Source organism: Octopus bimaculoides, chromosome 1 (genome assembly GCF_001194135.2).
Source record: "Octopus bimaculoides isolate UCB-OBI-ISO-001 chromosome 1, ASM119413v2, whole genome shotgun sequence".
Lineage (NCBI taxonomy): Eukaryota > Metazoa > Mollusca > Cephalopoda > Octopoda > Octopodidae > Octopus > Octopus bimaculoides.
In genome coordinates, this window is record NC_068981.1 from 10,549,041 (window position 1) to 10,562,959 (window position 13,919).

Consider the following 13,919-nt stretch of genomic DNA (forward strand, 5'->3'; position numbering starts at 1 on the left):
CAGAATCAGAATCTCCATAGCCTAAAATGTGGGATTCCGTAAAAATAAATAAATAAATAAGGGGGGGAAAGGTTCAGATTACATATAGTCCGTCTCCGCCCACCAATGAAGTTAACAGAAAGTAGATGATTACTGATGTAGAAGAGAAAAAGTATGGGGAATGGAATTGAAATTTGAAGCACACCATTGTAGATAGAATGTGTTTCAGAAAGTATTTCATTAGTGCATACCATAACGGTGAGATCCAATTAAAAAGCCTAACATCACAATACTAATAGACTGCATCTAATTACAAACTGAAAGTGAGAATGATTTATATGGCAAATATTTTAACAGAGGTGTGAGTTTCAGAATCGAATGTTCTTGGAGAGAGCCAGATAATAAGCATATTAAATATTCCATTTTTAGTAGTCTCCATTAGCAATAACTTCAATAATAAATTAAAATGTAACCAAACCAGGTACAGGAGTAGCTGTGTGGTAAGCAGCCTGCTTACCAACCACATGGTTCCAGGTTCAGTCCCACTGTGTGGTACCCTGGGCAAGTGTCTTCTACTAATAGCCTCGGGCCGACCAAAGACTTGTGAGTGGATTTGATAAACGGAAACTAAAAGAAGCCCATCATGTGTATACATATATATTATCGTCATTCTTTAACGTCCGTTTTCCATGCTGGCATGAGTTGGACGGTTTGAGTGGGGACTGGCAAGCCAGGAGGCTGCACCAGGCCCCAATCTGATCTGGCAATGTTTCTACAGCTGGATGCCCTTCCTAACGCCAATCACTCCAAGAGTGTAGTGGGTGCTTTTTATGTGCCCACTACACTCTCAGAGTGGTTTGCGTTAGGAAGGGCATCCAGCTATAGAAACATTTTGCCCCCCATCATCGCTTGACAACCGATGCTGGTGTTTACATCCCTGTAACTTAGCAGTTCAGCAAAAGGGGCGGATAGAATAAGTACAAGGCTTTAAAAGAATAAGTCCTAGGGTAGATTTGTTCGACCAAAGGCGGTGCTCCAGCATGGCCACAGTCGAATGACTGAAAGAAATAAAAGAATAAACCACAAAAAAAAAATAACAATAATAATCATAAATTGATGGTAGACAAATGAAATCTAGATTGACAAATACTAAGGGTTGATACAAATGAGAAATTATGCAGAACCTTCCAACTCTTTACACAATAAGTAAGAAACATAGGTAAAGATAATTAAATAAAATGAGGAGAGTGAAGAAACTAATTGGAAAGCTTAATGAACTTACTGTGTATGAATTAATGTTCTTCAACTTGATATCTTCTTGTGACCAAATCCGAGACAAGTCTTTACTAGTAACAGATGGGCGTATACCAGCCCCGTTTGTTAAGTTAGCATTCATAACATTGTTCATCTGGTTTGGTTTTGTCATGTTAGCCATTTGTGTTTTATTGACAGTAGTAGTCTGAGGACTAGGAGCTGTCACTGTTGTTTGAGACACATTCTTCACAACGTTTGAAGCGCTCGGCTTAATTTTGTTTGATGTTATTGTGTTCACTTTGACATTGCTGCCCGTCAGCCCAAGCTGACTGAGAATTTGTAATGGTTTCCCGGAGTTAACCTCAGTGAGCAATGGACTGTTGCGCCCAGTGCTACTTGTTGTAGTGATGTAGATCTTCTGTCCAGCAAATGAATTTGGTAAACCACTTTGTGAACCAACATTTTTAGGAGTTAGTGAGATTATTTTGCTACCAGTCTGACTGATTGCAGTATTCTGAATGTAAGAATTATTAGCTCCAGTGATTTGCAATACTTGGCTATTCCCACCAGACGACTTAACAACACGAATAACCTGAGAATTAGAGTTTGTAAGGCTGTGATTGGTTGGCTGTAAAACTACACGTGGTCTTATCTGAAATAAATAAAACAAAATAATGTGTTATGTCTTTTGAATAGTGGAAAAGCATCACTCAATGGTGAAATTTCTTAGCAAGTCAAGAGAAATTAAGAGAACAAGGTTTCAATCAATCAATAATTGTATTCATTTTTAAAATATTTCATTCATAATTGTATTTTGTTGTCTAATGATTAGATAATGCATTAAATATTTTATTCACTCTCAGACTTATCTTTGCATTTTTTTAAATTCTAAATGACCAGAAAGTTTCTTTTGAACTTGTCATCCCCTGTAATCTGTTTTATATTTATTTATTGTTTAGCATCAATGTGTGTGTGTGTGTGTGAGTGACAGAGAAAGAGAGGAAGACACACACACACACACACACACACATTATAATTCAACATCTGCTTTCCATGCTAGCATGGGTCAGACAGGTTGTCATGTCAATTTTTATTCCCCATCACTGTCCTCCTAGACAGGTTAGATAGAAAGCCATGTTTCATTCATATGTCTCATTTTGGTTTTATCCTTACATATACACACATGCAATGTGTGCATAATGCAAGGATGCTAAACATCTAAAATTATAATCCTAACTCCAGACTATTTTTGGAATCGTAATATGTTAGATAGCATGGAAAACAGACATTAAACAATGATGAGGAGGATTTCTCAAAGAAAAAAAAGGAGAATGAGAATTCAGAAAACAATTACAAGAAAAAGTATTTCAATTGTCAGTATTAATATATTTGAAAAGTAATACAAGACATTCATCTTTTGAACAAGTTTGCCAACAACAGTGTTTTTCTAAAGATCATTTTTGCACCATTTTTGGATATTGTGATATTGTATGCTGAAAGCTGAAACAATTATGGAAGATTCATTTTTGCCATCAAAAAACACTGAAATATGATTTAATTTTCACTTTTATATTAATTTCTATCACTACTGACACGACCTAGGTAGCAATCATTATCATTTTTAACATCTGCTTTTCCATACTTGCATGAATCAGATGAAGTTGATTGGAGGCAGATTTTCTATGGCCAGTGCCCCTGGACTGGCCCTTGTGTGGGTGGCACATAAAATACACCATTTTGAGCGAGGCCGTTGCCAGTACCGCCTGACTGGCCTTCGTACCAGTGGCACGTAAAAGCACCCACTACACTATTGGAGTGGTTGGTGTTAGGAAGGGCATCCAGCTGTAGAAACTCTGCCAAATCAGATTGGAGCCTGGTGTAGCCATCTGGTTTCACCAGTCCTCAGTCAAATCGTCCAACCCATGCTAGCATGGAAAGTGGACGTTAAACGATGATGATGAGATGCCCATCCTGGTGCTAATCCTCACCTGTTTCCAAGCAAGGTGATATTTCTCCTATAGCCAGAGATGTTCTCTAAGAACATTGGAAATGAAAGACATTGCTTGTATGACTGTGAAGCTAATCTACAACTATCACACAATGCCAAAACAAGGACAGACACACACATAGGCTTCTTCCAATTTCCATTTACCAAATCCACTCAGATGGCTTTCATTGGGTCAGGGCTAGTGTAGAAGACACCTGCCCAAGATACCACACAGAGGGACTGAACCTAGACACCTCAAAAAAATAACTGGAAATGGAATTTAAAAGATTCTATGTTTTTTAGATGGCTAAAATGGCTCTACTTCTACATAACTGCTTCACTTTATACACAATAGTCTCTACTAAAACAAAATCGAAAAGAGAAGGAAAAAATACAGTAAAATCCAAACAATACTTACTTGATTGGATGCTATAATTTTTGGTTGAGGTATCGTCACTGGCGCTTGTGTCGTGACTGATGAATAGATATTACTCTGACTTCCATCAATGTAACCATTTACAGCAGTTGCAACAGGTTGCTGTAAAATACAGAAATGGCATTTCAGATTAAGATATCTAAAATATGGCAGAAGTGGTAGGATTCTAAATATGATGGGGAATAAAAAATATTATTATAAAATCATACTAGTTCAATATATGGCTTTCATTTTTTTATTTGTTCGATGCCAGTGCCGCCTGACTGGCACCATTCAAGTGTGGTCATTGCCAGTGCCGCCTGACTGGCACATAAAAAGCACCATTCGAGTGTGGTCATTGCCAGTGCTGCCAGACTGGCTCCCGTGCCGGTGACACGTTAAAAAGCACCCACCACACTCTCGGAGTGGTTGGCATTAGAAAGGGCATCCAGCTGTAGAAACCTTGCCAGATTAGCTTGGAACCTGGCACAGCCTCCTGGCCTGCCAGCCCTCAGTCAAACGGTCCAATTCATGCCACTATGGAAAGCGGACATTAAACGATGATGATGATTCATTGGACTGGGACCATGCTGGAGCATTGCCATGAAGGGTTTAATCAAACAAAATGACCCCAGGACATCATTTCTATTTTAAGTCTGGTACTTATTCTACCAGTCTCTTTTACTGCAGTGCTAAGTTATGGGATTAAACACACACACAAGATTCCTCAGTTTCCATCAATGAAACTCATTCACAAACCACTTATCTGGTTGCAGTCAAGTAAGCTTCTTAACCACACAGCCATGTCTGCCAAAAACTTATCGATATGTATTTCCTGACATGTTCTTCATAGAGATATAGCTTTACAGACTATTTCCTCGTTTTAGATGTGCCATTGATAGTATTCTGATAAGTACAATTACCAGTTGTCTTCAGGTGAAATGAAGGTCAGAGTTCTCCGATTAACTCAGGACATAGGTTTGGCATTGTTTAAAAAGTTCACTTGAAAACGTGATTTCAGGTTCAATCCAACAAGGCCAGACAAGATTTCCCAGAAGACACTTCTTGTATGAATGACACTTCTTGTACAACTGCAAAACCAGTTTACAACTATTGCACAATGTCAAGGCAAGTGCATACACACAAACAATGGGCTTTCAGTTTCCATCTACTAAATCGATTCACATGGCTTTGATTGAGCCAGGGCTACAGTAAGACACTTGCCAAAGGTGCCATGCAGTGGGACTGAACTCAAAATCACAGGGTTGAGAAGTGAAATTCTTAATCCCACAATCATGTGCGCACACACACATGAATATATAATCTTTCTTCTATGAAGACCAGTGGTTCTCAACCATGGTCCATATGGCCCTTGGAGGTCTATACAAGATTTTGTTAAAATTTATGTGCAATATACAAAATAACCTTATTTTTTATGCAATTCCTAATATTTAACCATTTAGCATTTAAACTGGCCATATCCAGCCTCTCCCACCTACACTACAAAGTCACTCTGAAAATATGTGATCACATCTTCAAAATCTTGAAGCTACAAGATGATACGTGATTAATTTTTTTAAATGTAGATAATCATCATCATTTAACGTCCGTTGTCCATGCTGGCATGGGTTGGACAGTTTGACTGGGCAAGCATATTTGCAGGCTGCAACAGACTCCAGTCTGATATGGCATCATTTTCTACAGCTGGATGCCCTTCCTAATGCCAACCACTCAGAGTATAATAGGTGCTTTTACGTGCCACTGGAACAGGTGCCAATTGCACGACACCCGGGTTTCGTTTACATGCCACCGACACTGGTGCCAATTTGTGTGACACCGGTATTTGCCACGACTGCAATTTTGCTCGGCTTGATGGGTCTTCCCAAGCATGACATAATGCAAAGGTCTCAGTCATTGCCTTACATTTGATCAATTAATCTGAATGCTAAAAGGGTTGATTATAAAAATATAATAGGATTTTCTTTTATACATCGAATGATTATGAGGGTCCATCTGAGTAAGATAGGATCCAAGGGGGTCCATAAGTTAAAAATGGTTGAGGACCACTGATGTAGATGAAATACGTGCATCATTATTACACTGCAATGCAAGAACACACTGTAATAACAACCAGTATGAAAATTCTTAAAACAAGTACCATTATCATGTATAAGATTGGACTTAGAAAAACAATATCAAATCATAGAACAGATGCTTACAACAACGCAAAACAATTCATCTCCATAAGTTTAAGTTCAATACAGAGTATAGTATTAACTCTTTCCCATACGTGCGAGTTTACCAATTATTAAACTCAGCAGAACGTGCACATAATTGTCTTTCTCGGGCTGACTACCTGATAGCAATATCACATAACTTTGTGATAGAGTCTATAGACTTTGGATATCATCATCATTATCATCATCGTTTAATATCCATTTTCCATGCTGGCATGGGTTGGACAGTTTAGCTGAGGTCTGGAGAGCCAGCGGCTGCACCAGGCTCCAATCTGATCTGGTAGCATTTCTACAGCTGCATGCCCTTCCAAATGCCAACCACTTCGAGAGTGTAGCGAGTGCTTTTTATGTGCCACCAGCACAGGAGCCAGTCAGACGGGCCTGGCATCGATCACATTCAGATAGTGCTATTTACGTGTCACCAGCATGGGAGCCAGTCAGGGGTACTGGCTTCAACCAGGTTTGGATGGTGCCTTTTACATGCCACCAGCACAGAGGCCAGTCAGGCAGTCCTTGCATCGATCACATTCGGATAGTGCTTTTTACATGTCACCGGCACCGGAACCAGTTCGGGGGTACTGGAATTGGCCATTAACCAATATTAAAAAAGAAACTAAAAAGAAAACATTCCAAAAGAAATTGAATTAAAAAACTCATAATTGTAGAACTGGAAGTAGAGTTAAAATAAAAGTACGTAAATATTGGGATGAAAACCATTTTGGTTAGGAAAAGTCAAAAACTGCCCACTGGAACTTGAACCCACTTCATCTACAAACAGGACAGACATTCTACCATTGGATTAAAGTAATCCTTTGAATGTATCTATTTTAGAAACTTTCTTCTTACTAGTGAGAACTGTACATTATTTATGTTGGCGTTAGGAAGGGCATCCAGCTGTAGAAACTCTGCCAAATTCAGATTGGAGCCTGGTGTTGCCATCCGGTTTCACCAGTCCTCAGTCAAATCGTCCAACCCATGCTAGCATGGAAAGCGGACGTTAAACGATGATGATGATGATAATTTGGAAACTTTGAAAGATTATGAAATAATCTGTTTTTAATGGTGGGACAAGTAGATAAAGCTTTAAATAATAGCAAGTAAATATTAAGTTGAAAATCCCCTTTGGACAGGAATAGTCAAAGGCCGGTTGTGGGACTTGAACCCACAACTTCTGTAAAGGTGACAGATGATTTACCATTGAACCAAAGTAATCCTTAGGTAATAAAGTAATGCTTTTAGCAGAACAAACCTTATAGAAATACACTTAACACACACATTCATACTTACAGTAACAGGCTGTACATCAACAAGGTTGTCATTCAGAGTAAACAAGTCATCAGATTCATCAAAAGCAGTAAGATCTCCAATTCCAGATTCATCCAAAGCAGCAGACAAAAGGTCTTTTGTAACCTGTTAAATAGAAGTTGTTTAAACTATTAATTACAACAAGCAAAATCATACTATAACAATAATAAGGTACAGTTTATTAAAGCTAAGAAACAATTGAGGTTGGCAAAATTACAAAAAAACTACTGCATTTGATTGTATAAAAGACACAGCCCAATTCCAGCAGTGCATACACAAACAAGTTTTTAGTGCATTAACCCTTTCGTTACTCTATTTATTTTGAGATGCTCTGTGTTTCTTTCAATTATTTTAAATATAACAAAGAATTTAGTAAAATAACTTAGTTATCATTGAGCTAGTGTTAGGAATATAAACTGTGACTAAGGTTTGGTGGAAGATTTTAATTCAGAACTTTGGAAAGCAAGACATTTGTGCTACAGAGCTACAACCGGTTTCAGTCGGGTTGGTAACGAAAGTGTTAAAGCTTACAGGATGCCCAACTTCACATATAGGACCTGGGGTGAGGTTTTTAAGGCATTTTTCTTTGATTGCATGTCTTATATGAGAGCTGATCAAAAAGTATCATAGGTAAATTACGGAGTGAAGCCACCTGGTACAGACCTTAAACTCTGTTGTGCGTGCACACTAAGTTATGACATTCCTGCTCACTTCTGTTGTTTATAGCAGTGCTTGGGAGTAAAGTGTATGGGGTGTGGTCGTCTAACCACATCACAGAGGAGGTTCCATTAGTGATCATGACAGAAAATGTGTTTGTATGTGTGTGTGAGTGCATGCATAGAAAGAGATACAGCTTGAAGGTTATTATGGTCAAGGATCTTTCCAAAAATCAAATCCCACTTGAAAGGAACAAGATTAAAACATCAGGGAAATCCAAGCAAATGCAATGAGGCAGCTTCTTGCTATCCCAAAAAAGGAGTTCCGGGAATGCTTCAATCAATGTTGAATAAAGTGTGTGTCTTCAGAAAGGGACTGCTTTGAAGGAGATTAAATGCTGAATTGATGGTGTGTTGTAGTTTTTTTTTTTTTTCTAGCACCAGTCCCAATACTTTTTGATCAGATCTTATATGCCATTAACCCTTTAGCATTCGGATTTCTCTGTCAAATTTAAGGTTTATCTATTCACATTACTTTGAATCAATCATGCATTATCTCAGAGCTTCAGGATTTCAATGATGCAGGTACAGCCTTCTTGGCTTGCCAGTCCTCAGTCAAACCATCCAACCCATACCAGCATGGAAAGCAGACGTTAAACGACAACAATGATGACTTTATTTCTAGAAAGACACTATAAGCTAGATATGAAAACTGCATCTATCCAGTATGAACATCTAACAAGTATACTGTATTGGCTGAACACGGCTGGTTTAAATGCTAAAGGGTTAAACATAGTAATTAATGCAAAAAAGCCCCAGTTACAACAAAGGTCCTAATCCATCTGACGAGACCCATGAACGAAATAAGAAAGTGAAAAATAAATCTAATTTTGATATGAATCAACATCATTTTTTCCACAGCCTAAACGATACAGCATATTCTCTGGCCATACTTTCTTTTTGTTTTTATTTCAGGCAATTTGACTGCAGCCATGCTGGGGAACCACTTTGAATTTTTAATCAAATGAACCGACCCCACTACTTTTTTTTTTATTTTAAGCCTGTTACTTATTCTATCAGTCACTTTTGCCAAACCACTAAGTCACAGAGGTGTAAACAAACCAACACCAGTTGTCAAGTGACAGCAGGGGACAATCACAAAGACACACACACACATATATATAGATATAGATGTATGTGCATGTCTGTGTATATATATATATATATATATATATATATATATACACACACACACACAATGGGCTTCTTTCAGTTTCCATCTACCCAATCCACTCACAAGGCATTGGTTGGCCCAAGGTTACAGTAGAAGACACTCAACCAAGGTACCATGCTGTGGGACTGAAACATGAACAGTGTGGTTGGGAAACAAACTGCTTACCACACAGCTTACATACAATTCTTGCTATTTTCCAGTGTTTACTCCTCTTGTAAGCACCTTTCAACATGAGTTCACATTTTTTCACCCAGCCTCTATCATCCATTCATATTACATGGATATCAATATTCTCCTTTCACCAAAATCATTATCTAATATTCATGTTCCATACTGACATCTGATGCTCAGCTGTTTTATAAACTTTCATTTAGACCCCTTTAACAACCTGTACTCAACTCCTGGCTCTCATACACAAGCCACAACTAATATCTCATAGTGAACCAACGAAAGAGCCTAAGCATACGTGCTCAACCTGCTAGAAATAGCAGTCAAATTTCACTCAAATCTCACCTAAAGAGTGGCTGTGTGGTAGGAAGTCTGCTTCCCAACCACATGGTTCCGGGTTCAGTCCCACTGCATGCCACCTCGGGCAAGTGTCTTCTACTATAGCATCGGGCCAACCAAAGCCTTGTGAGTGGATGTGGTAGATAGAAACTGAAAGAAGCCGATCGTGTGTGTGTGTGTGTGTGTGTGTGTGTGATCAGACCCACCACAATCGCTTGACAACCGATGTTAGTGTGTTTATGTCCCTATAACTTAGTGGTTCATCAAAAAGAGACCAATAGAATAAGTATTAGGTTTACAAAGAATAAGTCCTGGGATCACTTTGTGCGACTAAAGGCAGTGCTCCAGCATGGCCACGGTCTGATGACTGAAACTAGTCAAAGGGGGAGAAAGGACAAAAAACCATCTTAAAACTAAAAGAATACATGAGATGTGGTTATAGGTCTGTGGTTCTCAGGATCCACCTGGCTCTTGCGGATGCATATAAGATTTTGTCATTAAAATTTACCTGCAATACATTGGTTATACTTCCACAATAGACAAAATATTTTAACAATTCTTTTATACAATTCTGAATAATATTTCATTATAAAAATATTTTTTAAACATTGAATGGCTACGAGAGTCTGTCCAAGTAAAATAGCAAAACCAAGGGACCCACAGGGGAAAAAATAATTGAGAAGCACTGCATAGGAATATAGAATCTGAAAATAAGACTATATAGCCATGGCTAGATTGTCTTGTCTGAACAAAAAGATCGAAAGGTATTCAAACAGTGAACATAACATTTTTTTTCTTTTTTAAGGCAGAACGACCTAATGAATCCTTCCACTTTCCTGAGGGAAATTTGATGGTTATTTCTAGGAGATTGACTGACAGCACAGCCTTAGTATATAGTAAACACTAAATAAGTCTGTTAGCTCGGTGAGTGTACTAATGCAGAAAACAAAACAGCAATAAGATACTTTTAACGTTAGTTGTGTAACTGTGACTGACCTTGATTTTGATACAACTGAATAAGTTCTGGCGCTTGTAGCACAAAGAAAAGTATGTTTGAGTGTGTATGTGTGTGTTTCAATGAAGGTTAACAAAGACTGTACTAGCTTAATATTTAGAGAGAAGGTGGAGTGAACTTTGTAACATCACAGCTTCTTTCCTTATTGGTAGTTCGTCAGAGGGGGAAGCTGAAATGCATAACCTACTGCATTCTTTACAGTATTATATTATTCTTGTTTAGTTTTCATCAAGCAGACCAGCAATCGAAGGTACTTCAGTGTCGACCATTCAGTCTTTTTGCATACCTATCAGAACTACAATCATCATCATCGTTTAACAAACGCTTTCCATGCTGGCATCGGTTGGACAGTTTGACTGAGGATGGGCAAGCCAGTAGGCTACACCAGGCTCTAATCTGATCTGACAAGGTTTCTATGGCTGGATGCCCTTCCTAACGCCAATCACTCAGTGTAGTGGGTGCTTTTTATGTGCCACAGGCACAGGAGCCAATCAAGGGGTACTGGTATTGACCATGTTTGGATGGGGCTTTTACATGCCACCAGCACGGAAGCCAGCCAGGGGGCACTGGCATCAACAACATTCAATGCATTTACTAAGATGGCTCGATTGCGAGGAGGGGGGGGGGTAAATGGGGGTAAAGCTCAGATTCTCAAGCAGTTATATACATAACTAATGAACTCTAACTTCAAGTATAAATGTAAAACAATCGAGTATTGTATTTAGAAATTTCTCATTGATTCAGTGGAGATACTTTCCTTTCCACTTATTTTAATGTCCACTTTTCCATGTTTGCATGGGTCATATGGAATTTACTGAGAAATTTTCTGCAACTGGATGCCCTTCCTGTCACTAATCCTCACCTGTTTCCAAGTACAATAACATTTCCCTATGACTGGAAATGTTTTCATAGAAAGAAATGAGAAAGCTTGTATGAGGTGACATTCGTTTGCACAAGCCAAATGAAATTGTAGTTGTTGCCAATGCTGATGTCACATAACTGGCACCCGTGCCAGTAGTATCTAAATAGCACCTTTTGAGCATTGAGCCTCACTGAGGCAATGTAGCCAATGCTGGCGTCACATAATTGGCATCCACGTCGGTGGCACCTAAAAGCACCCATTACACTCTCGCAGAGGTTAGCGTTAAGAAGGGTATTCAGCCATAGAAACCATGTCAAATCAGACTGGAGTCTGGTGCAGCCTACCAGCTTACCAACCCTAGTCAAACCATCCAACCCATGCCAGCATGGACAACAGACATTAAATGATGATGATGTGATGTTAAGATACACATGTTAAACCAGGAGTTGTATGGTGGTAGTCAGCTTCTTGAAAAAACTTCATTTGATTTCAACATGGGATGAGGTGTGTAACTTACAACGTTAATAAACTCATTTTATATACTGTCCATCTTTACTAGCTCCATACATGCTCACAGCTTACTAAGTTCCTAAATTTGGATCACTGGCTCGTACATCCCCTGAGCAGCTGATTTCTACTACAGAACATACTTTCTTTTCTTTCCCCAAATCATTGTCAAATCTGGAAATTTTAGTTGCGAGTCCCGTGCCGGTAGCACATAAAAAGCACCATCTGATTGTAGTTGATGCCAGCTCCTCTGACCCCTGTGCCAGTGGCATGTAAAAAGCACCCACTGCACTCTCAGAGTTGTTGACGTTAGGAAGGACATCCAGCTGTAGAAACACTGCCTGATCAAATTGGGACCTGGTGCAGCCTGCTGGCTTCCCAGACCCCAGTCAAACCATCCAACCCATGCCAGCATGGAAAACGGACTTTAAACGATGATGATGATACACACACACTGTATACATAAACAATTGCATGTTTATGTTCATTGTAGAAGCTCAGATAGAGGAACATTCGGAAAGTTTTACCAATTTTCACTGAACCACTGATCAACTGGATTTGGAAAATTAGAATCAATTAGCTGTGTTCTTTCTTGTAAAATCACAATGTGGCTAGGCTTTTGTACAAATCTATTGCAACACAAACGAGTGCATCTGTGATATAATCAGTACAAATGAGAATCTATAGCCTGGATGCTAGCACTCCAAGTTCTGCACTTTTCCACAACTTTAGATGAGACTTTTACATTCTTTAGGCAGCTGACCTCTACAATAGTGCATGACATGTGTGCACATGTACTTATGCATCTATGTGTGCATGTGTATGTGTAATGTATATAACATTCTGGTTTCCACGTGATAAAGTAAATCACAATAGCTGAGCCACTATGAGACAATCAAGAATTTTGAGCTTTTAGAATGTTAAGTGACATCCAACCTTTATTTGAAACAGTTGTTGGTTTCCCTTGTTTAACCGTAGGTCAGTGCTGACTGAACAGACCTGTGACATCCCAATCCTGCCCATTTGTTAGAGAGTCTAGTCAATGAGTCCTTTCTTTATGATGCTAGGATATGATCAGACTTGACTGCAATTTCTAGCAAGTTAAGAACTATGTAGAAGCTCCCTCGTTGGTTTATTTGAAGCCATGGTTTTGCATGTGCACTAGTAAAATAAGTTTAAAGCCAAAACCCTCCATGGCCAAAAGTTGGCATATATTTATATTTGTGAAAAGTAGCTTCTAATAATTACTGTATTTTCCCTTTTATCTTTTATTTATTTGTCATTCGACTATGGCCATGCTAGAGCACCACCTCGAAGAATTCTTAGTCAAATGAATACCGACCCCCAGTACATTTTTTTTTTAAGCCAGGCTCTCATTCTGTTGATCTCTTTTGCTGAACTGTTAGGTTATGGGGATGTAAACACACCAACACCAATTGTCAAGTAGTTGGGGGGGGGGGGCAGAGTCAAAAAGACACACACACGCATATTTATACATACAACAGGCTTCTTTCAATTTCTGTCTACCAAATCCACTCACAAGGCTTTGGTCAGCCCAAGGCTATAGTAAAAGGCACTTGCCCAAGATACCACACAGTGGGACAGAACCCAGAAACGTATGATTGGGAAGCGAGCTTCTTACCACACAGCCACACCTACACTCATATAAGCTGTACTATTTTATACTTGATTTTAACTGGAAAAACTGGGGTGTGACCTATACACAGAGCAAACAAACTACAAGGGAGGAAAAAACTTGGTACCAAGATTCAACACTAAATTACAACTGCAACTTATACACAAATAGGTGCAGGAGTGGCTGTGTGGTAAGTAGCTTGCTTACCAACCACATGGTTCTGGGTTCATTCCCACTGCGTGGCACCTTGAGCAAGTGTCTTCTACTATAGCCTCAGGCCGACCAGTGCCTTGTGAGTAGATTTGGTAGATGGAAAACTGAAAGA

The 13,919-nt window shown here is 39.0% G+C and overlaps 1 protein-coding gene across 1 annotated transcript in view; it reads right to left on the reverse strand.

Moving 5' to 3' along the window:
- LOC106873356 (protein strawberry notch homolog 1) overlaps positions 1-7,282 on the reverse strand; it is a 50,305-nt gene extending 43,023 nt beyond the window's left edge. Inside the window, exons 1-3 of the mRNA XM_014920686.2 lie at positions 7,160-7,282; positions 3,639-3,758; positions 1,262-1,885 (exon numbers count right to left, since the gene is read on the reverse strand). Of these exons, the coding sequence (XP_014776172.1) occupies positions 1,262-1,414 (153 nt within the window). The 5' untranslated portion in view covers positions 1,415-1,885; positions 3,639-3,758; positions 7,160-7,282. The remainder of the gene's footprint in view (positions 1-1,261; positions 1,886-3,638; positions 3,759-7,159) is intronic.
- Between the last annotated feature and the right edge of the window lie 6,637 nt (positions 7,283-13,919).